Raw genomic sequence first — 18374 nt, 5'->3', positions numbered from 1 at the left:
ATGTATGTGTGTGTGTGTCGGGCCCCTTTGGCATTTAAACAAAAATGTTTGTGGATAATTTTGCGTTCAAAGGCACAACATTGTATTTTAGTTAGGATGCCTAAGGGATGCGTTACTGCACAGTTGTCAAGCGGTCACCTGGAAGAAAATGAAAAAACGAAAGGAAAAAAGATGAAAAAGAATTTAAACTAACTGTAAGGGATAGAAAATTCCTGTTCAAAGAAAAATCATGTATTCGTTTTTCCAAGTATTTTTATTGCTTTCCAAGCAAACACTTGGATTTTTGTGAGGGTGCAAGTCACATCCCAAATCAATATTTATAGGTACTTTAATAGTAAATGTGGAAGAACTTATCGTATAAGCAGAAACAATCTTTTTTCCTTAGTAAACTGGACTTGGTGAGTAACTCGACGCTTGACCTAGAATAGAAGGAAAACTAAGTAGGATTTATTAGACCTTGAAGACGGAGTTGGAAAGACCTTTCCTATGTAGAGTGTTTTTATATCTCCATATTCTTGTTAAGAACAGTAGTCTTGTTTTGTTCTTGCAAAATGAAATGTTCCTCGACGTGGAAGTTGTGAAGTAGTTAAAGACATTTTTTTTTTTTTTTTTTTTTTTTTTTTTTTATTATCCAAGCTTAATTTTTCTTCAAACTTGTTCAGTACCCCTCATCGATCCTTTTGGTTATATATTATAATTATTGTTTTGATATCTATCACCCGATTGTACGTCAGCATACAAGTGCATATATATATATATATATATATATATATATATATATATATATATATATATATATATATATCCCCATTAACATGCTGGGGTAAGGAAACTTAGATTCATAACAGTATCAGGTATTACAGTAATTTCCTATTTAATTTCGTATAGTGTTGAGTTAGGGTGGCACTGTTTACTATAGTACTACAACTAAACTCAGCTACACGAAACTGTAGAGGTCTATCCACCTCATGCCTCAGGTCCTGTTTTATTTATTTAGTATTTTTTTTTTTTCATTACGGATGACATAAAGCACACTTCTACACGTCAGTTTATTACCTGCTGTGATTTCTCTCTCTCTCTCTCTCTCTCTCTCTCTCTCTCTCTCTCTCTCCTCTCTCTGTATGTGTGCGTGTGCGCGCGCGCTTGTGTTGTTGTGTCTGTGTATAAATATAGCGATAATTTTTGCCGGGAAGACGTTCAGCCATCATTTCAAATTCCCCATAGAGTTAACAATAGACCAACATGTTAATGAAAAAAGTAAGATGTTAAGTCTACTTATTAACAATAGACCAACATGTTAATGAAAAATTCAGATGTTAAGTCTAGTTATGAACAAAGACCAACATGTTAATGAAAAAAGTAAGATTTTAAGTCTAGTTATGAACAATAGACCAACATGTTTAATGAAAAATTAAGATGTTAAGTCTAGTTATGAACGAAGACCAACATGTTAATGAAAAAAGTAAAATGTTAAGTCTAGTTATTAACTCTTTCCGGTATGGACGCAGAGCACCATCTCCTTTAACGATACATTATTAATTTCTCGCTTTGTTTATTCTCTCGTCTGATTTCTCTTAATGTTAAATCAAGGCTGATTGATTCTACTTGACACTTTGTTTTTCCTTTGTCCCTTCTTTTATTTGTTTTCTTCCTCTTTGATCTGACTTTATTGCGACGTCTGATTTTTTGTTTCTTGTGATCGCTCTCTCTTGTCTTTTTTTATTCGTTCCTTTCCTTGTTTGGTGTTATTTTTCCCCTTAAATTCGGTTTTGTTTCTCCTTGCTTTCTTTCTGTTTTCATGTACTTTCAACTTCTTTTCTCTTTCCTCCACGCTTCGTCCAACTCTTCCCTCAGTGTCCTTCTTATACGTTTCCTCCTCCCCTCCTTCCTCCCCTCCTCCTCCTCCTCCTCCTCCTCCTCCTCCTCTCCTCCTTCCTCCCTCCTCCTCCTACTCCTCCTCTTCCCCTCTTATTCATTCTTCTTTTCTGGTAATGAGATTTACTCCCTTGCATATTTTATCTCTTTGAAGCTCTTCACTCTTTTCACTGAGTGGCTTCTCTCTCTCTCTCTCTCTCTCTCTCCGCTTATTTGCGATTTCTTTAAACATCCATATCTTTGGCTGGGTGTCCTCCCCATGTTTTCTTTTCCGCTCCATTCACTCTGCGCTCTTATTCTTTCTCGTTCTTTTTGTTTGTCGCTTTTGATATTGGCGCATTTTACGAGAACTGTTTCTGTATCACTTGACGATTTTTGAATGTGAATCCATTTGCGTTTCGTTAAAGATGTTTATCTGTTCTTTTGCGTTCTTCTTTTTTATTTTTTCTTTATTTCCTGGATATAATGAATATTTTTCTAATATTTGCTTTTACGCTTTTTGTATTATATATAAGAATATATAAAAAAAAGGTTCTATGATCCCCCTATTACGCAATTGACCAATGCCTTTCTTCAACGTTCCTGACGTTTATTGTTGCATCGCCGTCGAATATTTCAATCAATCAGTCATTCCGGTGTCTGTTCCTTGTTCATGATTGTTTTCTTATAGACCTGTGAAAGCAGAAATTATCGTGTATGAAATGCTGGTTATAGGTCGTCCGTCGTAATGGGATGAATTGGGATACCATTGAAGAGAAAATGGGTTGAAATATATAACTCTCAGTAATTATTTCATCATATGAAAATGACAAAAAAAATCGTTGATATCTTTAAAAGTGCAGGTAGATTTTCATCTACTGTAATACGCGACTAACCTGCATATCCTAGGCTGAAAGTTTGTAGGTCTCAATCTACTCTGCTTCAGCAGTCAGGCATCCACAATCTACCTAGTCATAAAAGTCTAAGGCAAATCCTTCACTGAGAGGAAGTAAAAAGAGGCTGAAGCCCTTAATCTTTCTTAACGGGCATGAAAATATCATCACGGGGCTTGGCATCGAATACAGCCACATACAGTTAACCAAACTGGACTCTGAGAGTAGGCCCCATTGTTCCGCTTCCAATTTTCCGAATAAGCTCCCTTCCTTCGTGTCTAAAAAAGACATTTCTTACTTATTGATTAACGCGCATATATGCTAGGTGAGTGCTTGACTTTGAAAAGCAGTTTGCCTTTAAAATAGGTGTCAGATAAAAAATGAGCAAGAATAATCTAGTACTAAAAAGAAATAGCTAAACGTCTTTAATAGCCCTTCCAGAATTACGAAATATCGGTCAGGAGGAAATTGTCCCTGCAATATCTACTTTTGTTACTTTCAGTGATTTGATTAATACAGTCACGAAAACTTCCCAATCCACACGAAAACTCAAGGTGTATCATCCAGCAAAAAAGTACAGGTGTGTTTTAGGACCATTTATTCATTTCATGGCATCTGCTTCTCTTTTCCTGCATCTCGTTTCTGAAATTACTCGTTTCTGTTAAGAACCGAGTTTTATCAAGCGCTCTTTCAAGTCTGAGGCCAGCTTAGGTTCAGAGAAGACTCCTCTGAAACTATTTTAGGGGAGGAATTCCTTGAATAGATTGTTATTGATTATATTTTGGCACTTAAAAACTGAGGCAAATGGTATCAGGCGGACGTTGTCTCCTTTGAAAATATGATTGAAGAAATATTGTTTTCTTATAAAAGCTGAATGTCAACTTGGTATGCATTACCGAACAGCTAACCTTGCTTATTGATCAGGAAGTGTATAAGCGTTGCCTGCGTAAGAGCACACACACACACACACACGAGATTCCAGTCACATACAAGCAATTTCCAATAAAATACGCTGGACAAAGACATATATTAATCTAGTTTAATGACTGATTAAACCTAAGAGCACCTGAAATAAGGCTCAGTTATGCATTTTTACGTAACCCCGTACGTAATTTGCCCACACGCTTCTGGCAGTGTGTCATGTATAGCAATTATGCTCCAGCTAAGTAGTTCTGGCTACTTATACATTTGGCTTATAATTCTGCAGACGCAAATGGCATCTCCTGTTGCCCTGTCGACGTCAATTGAGGCATTTAGACCGTGAGGACAATTGCTACTGCCATTATTATTAATTATTTTAATGATAACGGTAATTATATTCCTGGACAAGGTAATGCCGGCAGTGATGAAAAATGAATGCAAAGATAACAGTGATAAGTAATGATGATCATTTCTCTCTCTCTCTCTCTCTCTCCTCTCTCTCTCTCTCTCTCTCTCTCGTAAGTAGCCATCTTGCTTGGTGAGACGTACCCGCGTGAACTCAGATTAATCAACAGATATCACAAGTTTAACATACGACTAGAATTTGAGAAATATCTAGAAGTGTTCGTGAACTATCGGTGATAAGATTAGTGTGAAAATAGTAGGATAAAGCGTCTTCTAAGTTAGTTTATCAAGTGTAATACTATAAATCAGAACAAGATGGCAGTAAGTTCCAACTGCGGGAAGAGGTGGCGTAATTTGCGTGTTTAGCAGATTCGCAATACGATGAGGTAGCAGGAAGGGAACTGGCATTTCTCATCTATGAAATCAGCAACAGTCCTAACCAAAAAGATACAAAAGCATTCATAGATATATTAGAAGGATATAATCCTTCAAACTGGAACAAATCTAATGAAAACATCTTGAAAATAATTGAAGAAGTTCCAAATAAAATCCAAGTGGTCAAGAGACTCATAAAGAAAATATCATACCAACATATACCGACAAAGAAAATGAATAAGGTGAATCTTGTGAATATCCTAATTGATGCATTAGGAAAAAGAATGCCAAAAGCATGCAAACTGTGTAAGGTTTGGTATAGCATAGTCAATCCACAAAACCTAATCAGAAAATGTGCTGCATGCAACATTCCGCCACCCATCCACAGTGTGCTGAGGTAATACAAGATTTGAGAAAAGATACAAGAATTTTTTTGTTCAACATGTCTATCATGGATAGACAATGTTATTAAATCAAGATTGAATGTACAAATAGTTGATGGAGAAGAAGAAGAGGAAGAGGAAGAAGAAGAAGAAAAGAAGAAGAGGAAAACGGAAGAGAAGTAAACAAAAAATGAAATGACAGAAAAAAAATAAGGCAAACAAAGAACAAGATAAAAGTATGGATGCAGAGATACTCATTGATACTACATATGAGGCAATAAAGCAGCATACCTACGAAGAAATAAATTACGATATTGACAACAGAAAAAAGCAAATCCCGAAGAGGCTCTACTACCCAGATCTATACAATGACGGGAAAGAGGAAAAAATAGACAAGAAAGACAAAATCTGCAACCTTTTGAAAAGAGTGGGAATGCAGATTTGGAGAAAGATGTTACTACAAACATCCTAAGATATGTCAAAAAACTATGAAAATATATGGTAAATGTGCATACTTAGATGGATATGGGGGAGGGGATGATTGCAGAGATCTGGCATCCAAAAAATATGTAAAAACCTAAAAGAAGGAAAAAGGATGTAAGTTCGACAAAAAATGCAAATATATGCACCCTGTAGCCATGATCATAATCAAATAAATAACCAACCAAGTAATAAAATCCAAAATAAGAAAGAAACAAATAAAGAGAGAAATCAAGAATATCAGGTAAAGAGAAAAGCAAACCACCAATGAGATATGCCAGAGGTGTCAGCAAAAAATTTCAAAGCATCAGCTCCGAAATTATACCCAAGAGATAATAACTGTATTTATTATGCAAGAGGATATTGCAGAAACGGACGAGAAAAATTTGCAGATTCAGACACAAAATGAATAATTATGATGAAGGAAGATCAAATATTATGGAAAAGTTGGATTTTTTTAATGTCAGAATTTCTGGAAATGAAAAAAAGAACAACATACCAGAAACAGGAAAGAGACATGGGAAAATCCTTATTACTACCAGTATTAAATGAAGGAGAAACACGCAAACCATCATAGTGATGAAGCGCAGGGTTTAGTTACGAGTAACTCAAAAAGAAAAATAGAGTACTTAGAAGAACTAACCCAAAATGCAAAAGAAAATAGATATAATGAATATAAGTGCACCTGGTATCCCAAGAGACTGGGAATGATGATCAAATAAAAGGGTCCAAACTTATAGATCAGATAGAAAAAATAGGAATCAAAGGGGGAACCGCAATATATGGGAAAGACAAAAAACAAGGAAAAATATATGAGAAATATAGTAACTCAGAATGTGAACTAATAGCGGTAGAATTTGAATCTGAAAAATTGATGAACATAGTAATATATAGACCTCCTAATACTAAAGAGTTTGACTTAATAATAATTGAAAAATTGGATGATATATGTAGAAATCACAAGGACTGGACTATTCTCCTATCTGGTGACTTCAACTTTCCTTTCGTAGAATGGAAAGAACGAATAGGAGATTGTGGTTGTACTTATACATATAAAAAAGAGAGTAATAGTAGTGCAGAAGATAAGAGGCAATTTGAAAAGCTATTAGATATGCTACTAGAATACAACATTCAACAAATAAATCACCTGCCAACAAGAAAGGAAAATACTTTAGACCTAGTATTTGTGAACGAGATGAATATGTTAAAGAAATAATAGTTTATAATGCGAATATTTCAGACCATAATGTCATAGAATTACAGTTCATTCCAAAGCAAGTGAATGAAAATAGAGATAAGCAAGAAATGAAAAAGTGGGAAGGATATGGAAAATACAACTTCTACAGTAAAAATATAAATGGTCAGAAATTAAGAAGAATTAAACAAAGATTGGGATAACATTTTCGTAAGTGATGACATAAGGGTAAATACGGAGATATTATATAAAATATTGGAGAAAATAGTGGAAAAATATATACCGAAGAAGAAAAGTAAACATCATTCATGCATACCAAGAGACAGAAGGATCTTGTTCCAGAAAATCAGAAAGTGGAAAAAAGGTCTTGCAAAAGAAAAAAATGCATGGAAAGTTATAGAACTAAAAAGTAAGATAGAAAATGCAGAACAAAAGATTATACAATCAAAAGAAAATGAAAAACGGGACTTGGAAGAAAAAACCCTATTAAATATCAAGCAAAACCCCAAACATTATACGCATATGCGAAGAAGATGATAAAAGAAGAATAGAAATAGGCCCTCTGAGAATTGAAGGGAGATTAACGAATGAAAAAAAGGAAATTTGCAACATACTGGCAGAACGATATAAGAGAGAATTCACCCCTAGAATAGATAATGAAGATAATGATATAGAAGTAAGGGATGAAAATAGTGAAATATTTAGCTGACATAGATATTAATGAAGCTGATATGTGCAGGCTATTAATGAAATTAAAAATGGAGCTGCTGCAGGGCCTGATGAATTCCTGCTATTTTGTTAAAGAAAGTAGTTCATTCTATCGCAAAGCCACTTGCAATATTATTAAGACAAGTGTAGATACAGCAAGATTTATGATGAGCACAAATTAGCATATATTACCCCTACTTTCAAAAGTGGATCAAGACTAGACGGCAGTAATTATAGGCCTGTGAGTCTAACATCACATATTATGAAAGTGATGAAAGGGTAATGAAGAAAAATATTATGAAACATTTTAATAAAAATAATTTGTTTAATAAAGGACAACATGGTTTCGTACCCGGAAAAAAGTACACAAACCCAACTGTTTAGTCCACCGTGAGAACATATTCAAAAATATGAAAAGCGGAAATGAAACAGATGTGGTTTATTTAGACTTTGCAAAAGCTTTTGATAAAGTAGACCATAATATATTAGCGAAGAAAATTAGAAAAACACAATTATCGTGGATAAAGTAGGAAGATGGTTAAAAGAATTTTTACACAACAGAAAAACAGATAGTTATTGCAAACGATGAGAAATCGGATGAAGTCAAGGTAATATCGGAGTGCCGCAAGGTACGTGTTAGCTGCAATACTGTTTGTTATTATGATTGAAGACATAGACAATAATGTGAAGGATTCGGTAGTGAGTAGTTTCGCAGATGACACAAGAATAAGTAGAGAAATTACTTGTGACGAAGATAGGAACGCTCTACAAAGAGACCCTTAACAAAGTATATGATTGGGCAGAGGTAAATAGGATGGTATTTAACTCTGATAAATTTGAATCAATAAATTATGGAGACAGAGAAAGAAAGCTATATGCATATAAGGGACCTAATAATGACGACCATCACAAATAAGGAAGCAGTTAAAGACCTTGGTGTGATGATGAATAGGAAACATGTTATGCAATGATCAAAATAGCAACTCTGTTGGCAAAATGTAAAGCAAAAATGGGAATGTTGTTACGGCACTTCAAAACAAGAAAAGCTGAACACATGATTATGCTTTATAAAACATACGTTCGTAGTCCACTTGAATATTGCAATATGATATGGTACCCACACTATCAAAAGGATATTGCACAAATAGAGAGTGTACAAAGGTCCTTTACAGCTAGAATAGAAGAAGTTAAGGACCTAGACTACTGGGAAAGACTACAATTCTTAAAATTATATAGTCTAGAAAGGAGAAGAGAACGCTACATGATAATTCAGGCATGGAAACAGATAGAAGGAATAGCAGAAAATATCATGGAACTAAAAATATCAGAAAGAGCAAGCAGAGGTAGATTAATAGTGCCCAAAACTATACCAGGAAAAATAAGGGAAAGCACACAGGACATTAATACCACTACGACCAGCATCGATAATGCAGCGTCTATTCAATGCGTTGCCAGCTCATCTTGAGGAATATATCAGGAGTGAGCGTAGATGTGTTTAAGAATAAGCTCGACAAATATCTAAACTGCATCCCAGACCATCCAAGATTGGAAGATGCAAAATATACCGGAAGATGTACTAGCAACTCTCTGGTAGACATTAGAGGTGCCTCACACTGAGGGACCTGGGGCAACCCGAACAAGATGTAAGGTCTGTAAGGTAAGGTCTCTCTCTCTCTCTCTCTCTCTCAAACAAGCGCACAGCCTGATAAGGCACCCCGTTTTCTTACAGAAACTTATTTTTGTTACTACTCTCTCTCTCTCTCTCTCTCTCTCTCTCTCTCTCTCTCTCTCTCTCTCTGACAAACAACCACACAGCCTGATAAGGCACCCCGTTTTCGTACAGAAACATATTTTTGTTACTTTCTCTCTCTCTCTCTCTCTTCTCTCCTCTCTCTCTCTCTCTCTCTCTCTCTCTCCACATAAATTTACATGAATTTACATTATTATATTACAGTCTCTGCTCTCTGCCCATAGCAAGCCGCCCTTTCCCTGCATACAAAGGAGAGACCCTTGATGGCCTTTAGCTATAGTATATATGTGAAGGAGAACCGAAGATCCACTACTCCGCTTTTCCCCTATCCACTCCACTCCACTCCGCTCTCCGTTCCTCCGTATCCTTTCCACTTTTCAGCTCTCCCCCCCCCCCTCTGTATCCTTTCCATTCCCCCATCGCGTCCTTTCCACTTTGATAGAAAGGGGCCTTTCTTTTATCTACCTTTTGGCGGGGGTCCGCAAGGCACAGATACCCCGTGGCCCACGGAGAAGGTCACAAAGACGCCAGCAGTAGCTATCTCTCGACGTCATCGTGGTGATGGTCCTCCTCCCTCTCCTCCTCCTCCTCTTCCTCTTCCTCCCGTCTTTCCCGAAGAAAATTGTAGGGTGGGACCTCCTCCACAGGATGGGGAGGACCTCAAAGGGAAGATCAAGATGGTTGGTTGCCTTCGGGGCCACCGTCAGCCCAAATTTTGAGGGGTGTTTTTGTTTTGGTTTTGTTGCGTTTGCTGTTGGTTTGTAAATCACTCGAAAGGATGGTTTGTGGTATATGTGTGTGTGTGTGTGTGTGTGTTTTTTTGCTTGCTGAAGGCAGTTTCGTTTCATCGGGTGGATTGTTCAAGGTGTTTATGTTGTATTCCATTGTATTTTTAACGAGTCTTTAACACTACTTACTTATGCTTGAAAATCTTGGTTTTTTTTATTTTATATTATTTTATTTTATTTTTTTACAATTCTCTATATTACAAGGGTTTTTAACTTACACTTTCTATTCTTCTTTGGTCTGGTAACCAATAATTCATCCTTCCGAGTAACTAGTAATTCGAATGAGTTCCGAATATGCGTTGACAACTTAAGTCTTATTACAAGTTTGGGAACAGAGGTTGTGTCATTTGTAGGGAAGCCATTGTGGTCCAGAACTTTGAGTGTCGTCAGGTCTGTTTCCTATGGCAGTCAGGATGTTTGGTGAAACCGCTCAGCGATCATAATCTCCAGCGACAGATAGCATGTTTTAGATTCAATTATTTAGGTTTCTGTTTCATATTGCATATATCTTTCTTTATAACAAAAACACTAGAAACTTCTTGAAGAAGATTTTACTTTGTGACGAGTGGTCGAGGTTTCATTGACCAGCTAAAAATGACTTCGGTTGCAGAGATCTTACAAACGTGACGTACGTAGGTATTGCTAATCTGTGCCCTGTATGATTGGTTCACGATTCATAATGCTGAAAGGGTTTCCAGAGATAATGATATAAACACGTCTCGAACAGTTCATTTATAGTAACAACTTTGAATGTGATTTCGGTAGCCGGTGCGTCGTTCGTTCACGCCAGAGATTTTGAAGCTATTTCCATACTTACTCCCTTTGCAACGCACCTAGTAGTTCATGCACTTTCATCTCTGTCACGGAAAGTAAAACTTTTATTTACGGCATAACAGTGTTAAAAAAAGTGTAATATTTCTCCATAGTCAGAAGCAGTGTTGTTTCAGTCCAGCATACACTCCTACTGGTCTGTCTCCTAGCTCTTATGGGCTTTAACACCCCGCATTACGAAACCCAGTTTTATGCCCAGTGTCAAGGAAGATTACAGTACGTCCTTTATACTAAACTCAAAATGCCACTCTTTTTGGTTCACTGGTATGTTAAAGTGAGATGTTTTTATCTGTAATTGGTTTATTGATTTAAGACTTGTAGCAATTCTAGACAAAAGTTTAATGTAGATCTCTTAATATGTTCACATTTCGTTTCCAGTCCAGTCGCCAGCAGAGCAGTCGTATATTGGGTTGGGTTAACATGTATATTATTTGATTATAATGTTGGTGATCGATCATATTGCTTTGGGGTTACACTTGTGATAACTTTATCATTTTTGTGTGACAATTTTTTTCATTGGCCTTCCTCTCCTCCCCGGTAACATTGGTTTTCATTAACATATTAATTGTAATGTTGGCGACCATATTGCCTTGGGGGTTACACTTGTAAGAGATTTATACTTATTTATGTGGAATTTTTTCCTTCATTAGCCTTACCACCATGAGGGAAATTTGGTCAATATATTTATAAAATGACAGTGTCACGGGAGAAATTGAACTGTGACGTCACCGCTAATTAAAGATTAAGATATGATAACATCTTTAATCTCATCGTGTTAACGTTATCACGATATTTGTTTCCTTTCCTGGTTAAATAAATACGTGTAAGAACTTACGTCAATGTCCTCTGTGTTAATCGTAAGATGCATGCTTAACGGTGTTTGTAACTGTTTTACTTGTCCCTGCACCGGTGTTTACTGCATGAATGGTGTTTATTTCTATTTCTAAAGACTCGTGAATGTTAAAAAGATGAGCTGAAATACAGAGATTACATTGTACTCTTCCGCTCCAAAAATATGATTTTCGTAGCTTCTGAACTTCTCTGTCAGTATTTGGCAGGAAATTGATTAAAACCATTTCTTCACTTCACTGATGTAAAGGTCACATATGCGAAAGGAAGCTGCACTGTAGAGGGTCTCTCTCTCTCTCTCTCTCTCTCTCTCTCTCTCTCTCTCTCTCTCTCTCTCTCTCTCGTGATGGTTTTTGTAATCTTATGCAGTTTGTATGTAACAAACACACGTTTAGTTGAATTTCGTACCTCATGTTATATGCACGTATGTTTGTATATAATCATGAGTTTTCACGTATTTGAATACAAATACAAATGCGCACACACATTATATACATATGCATACATACATACATGTGTATATTTATGTATATACGTACACATACACATTAACAGAATTCTTGTATACGAAGACAGAGAGAAAATGAAATCCTCATCAGATCTTTACTCCCTTGAACTTTCCCTTTCCCTGTTATTTTTCCACTTGTAATTTCTCCCCTTTTACAATAGACAGAAATGGAAGGTACTGCAAGTACTTTAAGTTCTGTAGACTAACCGTAGAATAGATAGCCCCAACTTGGGCAGTCAAGTAAATCTGTTTATTTCCCTCTTCCCTCCCGTATCACCACCACCACCCAAAACCGAAGACGCCCCCGTGTGCGCCAGTTCGAAAGACGTCTGGGCCGAGCCCGGCAAGACCATCACCACCCAGTGCCACGTGCAGGCTTCGCCCATGAAGCCCCTTTACTTTTCTTGGGTCTGGATGACCAACTCCGAATCCAGGAGGATCATCCCGTCCCACGTCAGCTCCGAGGGGTCATCCTCGACGGTGACCTTTACGGTGCCCAAGGATAACCTGACCGAGGTTGGCTCCAACAAGCAGCTGGGCGTGTTGCAGTGCTGGGCGGAAAACACTGTGGGCCGCCAAGACGCCCCTTGTGTTATCTCCGTCAGGAAACCTTGTGAGTATACACAGATGTTTGTCTCTTGTTAGGAGAATCTATTGAATTGGTTTTTGTGCATTTGTTATACAGAGAAGGTTTATGCGTTGTGTTGGGGTTTCTACTTAATCTAATATTGTCAGTCTTAGTAGATGTGAATTGTCCTGCGTTGTTTACAAAGTAATTGGATATACAGTAAACATCTACCGAGTGAGGTGCCACATTGAAAGCAGGAACGAATTTCATTTACTATTGATTATTTACTAATATTTCCGAGATGGCATTGAGTTATCTTCAAGGCCCCATGTTTTTATAATTCACCGTTTATGGGGGAAAAGACAATTTTGTAAATTCCATTATAAGTGTGGTATTTAGTAATAATCGTTTAATTCATAGGTGAAACTTATGAAATTCACATAGTGGACAGATCCCAGTAACAGCTACTATTTGAAATGGCAAACGTAATTCACATAGTGGACAGATCCCAGTAACAGCTACTATTTGAAATGGCAAACGTAGAGGTGTTGTCATTTTCAGGTCTCGTTGGAACTGAGCATTCTGAAAGCCAGTTCTGGAATGAGTGGGCATTTGAATGGATAGTGTCTTGAAAGCTTATATTTTTTTTATACCTAGTGTTTCGCATTGAAAAGGTTTTTTGGTCATTCACCAAATCCCCGTATGAGTAAAAGATTTCATTAGCAAATTACACAATTATTAGTGTAGTCATGGTTGTTGGTATTTGCTGATATGTGGCCGGTGGGTTATTCAAATATTTGTTGAATACTACGTCACAGGATAGCCACATGATGTCTTATAGAAGTAGGGATCAAATATGTTACTACTTTATAATTTCCGTTTAGTATTCAACCACCGTCTAGCTAGGTATTATAATGTTAGGGTAATATAGGCGCCAGACTGTATCTCTGTATATTTATGGTTACTATGATATTCAGCTATTATTTCGGTTTGAGGATAAGGCTTGTTAATAATAATTCAGTTCAGAAGTCAGTGTTTGAAGAGTCCAGATCACTGAGTGAGTCAAGATTCCAGTAAAGTTTAATGATTGCATGACTTAGGCAATAGTGATAATTAGTTGCTGTGATGAGATGCCCTCTCTATTTAAATACTGCAAGGATCAAGCATTTTTAAATTTGAATAGGACTTCCTGTTATGAGATCACTTGAATTGACGGACAATCGCGCTCAAGGAATAATTCCACTGGCTGATCTCGTACCAATTCTGGATGTATGGGAAGTTTCGCCGCCATGAAATTTGTTATTGTGACAGGACCCTGTAGTTCCAATTTTAGTAAGTATGAAGAATATAATATCCAGTCGCTCTATTGGTCAAAGAGCACTAAGTATCAAGTACAGTTCACCCTCATAATGATATTTGTATAGACGTCAGTACAAAGACGTCTGTAATGTGTTTGTACAGAGGTAAGGTTTAAAGTGATTTTTTCTATAATCACAGAGACCCAACACTGAATAATTCATAGGTGCCTGATTTAGACATCTGATATTCAGGTCAGAAAATATTTGTTTGGTTAAATAGAATTATAATTTGTTGTTGTAGACAGCGTCATTTTCAGGCTGTTGATGAAGAGTTTGAAGGCCGCGCCCTCGTTTTGCAAATTGTCAATATTGTTTAAGCTTTGGTGTCAGGCCTTAGTGGGTTTATATCGACAGTGATCAGAGGTAACTTGTGTACTGTCATTTGCTGTCTCAGAAACAGAGATAGGGCGCTGTAATTGCAAACATCTTATCAATTTTTGTCATTTTAGGGTAAAATTGCCCTTGGTAGTTCTTTAAATGAAACTGAGGTAAGTAATATTTTGATGGATTGCAGTAAACACTCCGATTACTACTCTCGGTGTTGCCATGCGACTTGGTAAAAAATTTTTCTCTCTCACTCTCTCTCTCACATGGCCCACTAATATTTTAGAACCATATTTGACTTAGTATTAGACGCAGATGAAACACGTCAGAGCACTGTAGATTAGAGTTAAGAAATATATATTGAAAGATTTGCTTCCAAACTATTATAAGTGCGTTGATCTCATAACTAGGCACAATTTCTTAGACTTAATCCGGCTACCAACTTAATTTTACTTCGAGAAACAGGTCACAATGTTTGCTGTATGTTTACTTGTATTATGTAAGTGCTATTGTATTTTTGAAAACTGTGTTCAGTTGGGAAAGTAAAAGTACATTTCACGATGTATGAAAACTTGAGGACCGACCCCCACCAGAAAGAGAAAATAGTGCTCCTATATTACTTATTCAATGGTTAAAATGGTAATTCGAAAATTGCTTCACTTGTATTCTGATAACGTTTCGGAAAGCGCTTGGGAACTGCAATACCTTGAGGTCCAGATTCTTAGATTGTTATTTAAGAACCGTGGTAAGGGTTATGGAACTATTTTATGCCTGAATTAACGTTTTTCAGTGCTTGAAGGCTCAAATTAATAATGCTCTCTTTGGTGGACGATATGGTCTTGAGTTGGTTTGTCTAACTCTTATAGCAGGCTCAGATGAAACTTGGGGAAACCTTTCTATGGTTGACTCTTTCAGTATGATCTACTGTTTGTAGGAATTGAAGGAGGTTTGGCGAGTTTTCGCCGCTGAAACTCTCGCTAAACCGCCATTTTCTGTCTGTTGGCTGACATACGTGAGAAATGATGAATGGATTTTAATGAAACATGGTGAAAGCATTCATTGAATAAAACCTTCTTGATGATTAATTGGTGACTATCGATGAATAGAGTTAGTTTTTGCCATACAGACTTCACTATATCTTCATTACTATCTTTTAAGTTTATTGTTAAGTGTGATTATTCCGGTGAATGTTTCCACCAAATTGCATCAGAATACGTTCGTATGTTTTTTTAAGATATGCAGCTATATTACTTTTGTTTTTGTTTTTTTAACTGATTAACGGTGAGTTGCAGTTGTCTTGAGAGATGTCTTAACTTCTGACTGACCTTTTCAGATAGTCTGTTTTGTAGTTTAAAGATCAAACTTGGTAAGTTTTAATTTTGTTTTCTTTTTATTGTAATAGATATGCGTAGCACGTGCACTTGGGCACGTGCTTGGCGTCATGCATTTTGTGAGATATATCCACGAGAAGCTAATTCGTATGCGATTCCACATGGATGAGTTCTTGAATTATGCCCTTGAATCCTTCCGTTATTAGAATCGGAGCGTTCAGTAGTCTGTGCGGAGTTTCGAACAGTGTCCCCACGATGAAGATAATAATATATCCCGGAGCCATTTCCAAAGTCTTCGAGGGAGGAGGAGGAGGAGGAACTCGGCGGCAGAAGCAGCAGCAGACTCCGTGGACGGGTGTGAAGCCTTGACACCGAAACTTGGCAAACGTTTCGACACCCGAGACGGGGGAACGTTTCCGAAGTTGAAGGAAAGTCACAAATTAGGAATTAACCCGGAATGATGAAATCGCGTAATAGTCCCCCGGACCCGGTTTCATCAGTTTGGAGTTGAGATACATCTGCTGACTAAGTGGGCTTATTGTGACCTTGGGTGAGGATGAAAGGGTGGTCTTTTGTGTGTGGGTTACGTGAGGGTCATGTGCAAGTTAGAACGATTGAGTTCGTGTGTGTATGAATATATATGTATGTGTACGTATATGCATATGTGTATGTGTGTATGTATGTATAACTGAATCGCTAAGATATGGAACGTGATGAATTTAATGTATAAAGGCAAATGCCACGAAGGATAAAGTGAAACAACGGAGGGGTATTTGCCCTTTATAGGAGATATGATATATATATATATATATATATATATATATATATATATATATATATATGTGTGTGTGTGTGTGGTGTGGTGTGTGTGTGTGTACAATGTATGTATGTGTAATGTATATAGGATGTATGGTGTATATATATATATATATATATATACTATATATATATATATATACATATTAATATTCATATTATATGTGCATATTTGTTTACAGTATAGTATTAGATATACGTCACTTTTATTTTTATTTTTTGTTTCTGGATTTTATTTGAAAAAACCTGAAACTGGCTTAAAGCAATTTAAATCAGTGGAAAACAAACTAGTGTTTTGAATTCTACATTACAGTGAGTCAAAGAATGAACTGCAAAAAAAAATAAAAAAATAAAACACAAATTGGAAGTCTCTTAACTTAAAATTTTCACAGTACAGACAACATTTGGAGAGCCCACTATAAGCAATCTTAACTTCAAAGGACCAGTATCAGATAGATTGGTGGTGTGAAATTTTTAAAGTCTATCCACTATTTATTCTCATTTTATCGGTATAGAGGGTTTAACACTATATTGTCAATATTGTAAAGTTGATGGATTACCAGACAGTTATATAAGTAAACTATTACCGTTTTTAAAAATACAGCCCACCAAAGTAGGACTTTTCAGGCAGCATGAAATCCCTCATCATGTTATTTCAAAAATGGCTCTGCCGGTGTATGAAAAAAATTACGAACGGGCTAAAAGAGAAGAGAGGACTCTTTGCAGGAGTAACTCTTGAGAATAAACCCTGATGCGAAAGGTTCTTCTGCATCTCAGGTGCTGAAAATCTACCGAGGTGAAAATATCAACATTTATTGGTGAGAAATGTGGGCAGATACGATTAGCTGAGGGTACAATCTTTCTAGTTAGATCCTCCCAACAGAGACTGTTGTGCTCGTCGTGTGTGTGTGTTATATACATACATACATACATACATATATATATATATATATATCTATATATATAGTATATATATATATATATATATATATATATATATATATATATATAATAATGAAAGTAGTCCATAAAAACGCCAAAATATAGAGAGAAAATACTATATTTCAGACACTGCTGTCTCCGTCTTCAGGTAGATGAATGAGAAAAGTTACAGAAAAGGTGGTATTTATACCAAGAGATCCATCCACAGGTAGATGGATCTCTTTTTATGGGCTTCTTTTATTAGATGGAATTCTGTTGTAACAGAACATTTTTACCAGTCATATATATATATATATATATATATATATATATATATTATATATATATATATATATATATATATAAACTTGGCGAACAGTCAGTGTCACAGTAGTTCTTGAATACAAGACTCAAAGATGAATCCCCGTGGCGAAAACTCTCTCAGCACCAGCTGTTCCATGTACTAGCACTGAACGGAGAGGACTCCTCTGACACTTATTCTTCCAGGTTCCAGAGGAACTTCTGTTTCAGCGCCTCTGCCGACCCTTCGAACCCTCCTCCATCCTGTAGAGCAGGGGTGGGCAGACTTTTGGACTCCGAGATCTACTCTAAAGACTGAAACTCTTTTACGATCTACCATATCGCATAATCACATATTATTACGTGGGAAAAAATTTTCAAATAGCCCCATAGTACGATAAAGCATGAGTACAATTGCCTCACTTATACATACACACACACACACACACACACACACACACACACACACACACATATATATATATATATATATATATATGTGTGTGTGTGTGTGTAATATGTATATATATATATATATATATATATATATATATATATATATATATATATATATATATGTGTATATATGTATATACATATATACAGATATATATATATGCTTGTATTTTTTCTCATATTTATTTATTTATTATTATATACGTATATATATTTTTTTGCTTATATAGGATTTTGGGGGAACGGCGATCGACTCTTTGGCCACCTCTGCTGTAAAGGGGTTGGTATTAGTACCGTCAGTGCACCTCACGCGTGCACTTTAAGTATTATTTAAGGTTCTTTGCAGCGTCCTTTCAGCCC

The 18374-nt window shown here is 36.4% G+C and overlaps 1 protein-coding gene across 15 annotated transcripts in view; it reads left to right on the top strand.

Annotated features, from left to right (window-relative positions):
- Positions 1-18374, top strand: part of LOC135218482 (uncharacterized) — a 1465909-nt gene that overhangs the window by 1356513 nt on the left and 91022 nt on the right. For 14 of the 15 annotated variants that reach the window (XM_064254810.1, XM_064254812.1, XM_064254817.1 and 11 more), the window contains one exon: positions 12239-12553. The exons of the other annotated variant lie outside the window; for it this stretch is intronic. In XM_064254810.1, the coding sequence (XP_064110880.1) occupies positions 12239-12553 (315 nt within the window). The remainder of the gene's footprint in view (positions 1-12238; positions 12554-18374) is intronic. 15 annotated transcript variants of the gene reach the window in all.

The sequence above is a fragment of the Macrobrachium nipponense genome, chromosome 9 (assembly GCF_015104395.2).
Source record: "Macrobrachium nipponense isolate FS-2020 chromosome 9, ASM1510439v2, whole genome shotgun sequence".
Classification (NCBI taxonomy): Eukaryota; Metazoa; Arthropoda; class Malacostraca; order Decapoda; family Palaemonidae; genus Macrobrachium; species Macrobrachium nipponense.
Note: the sequence above shows the minus strand (reverse complement) of the source record. Positions and strands in the feature narration are given on the sequence as shown.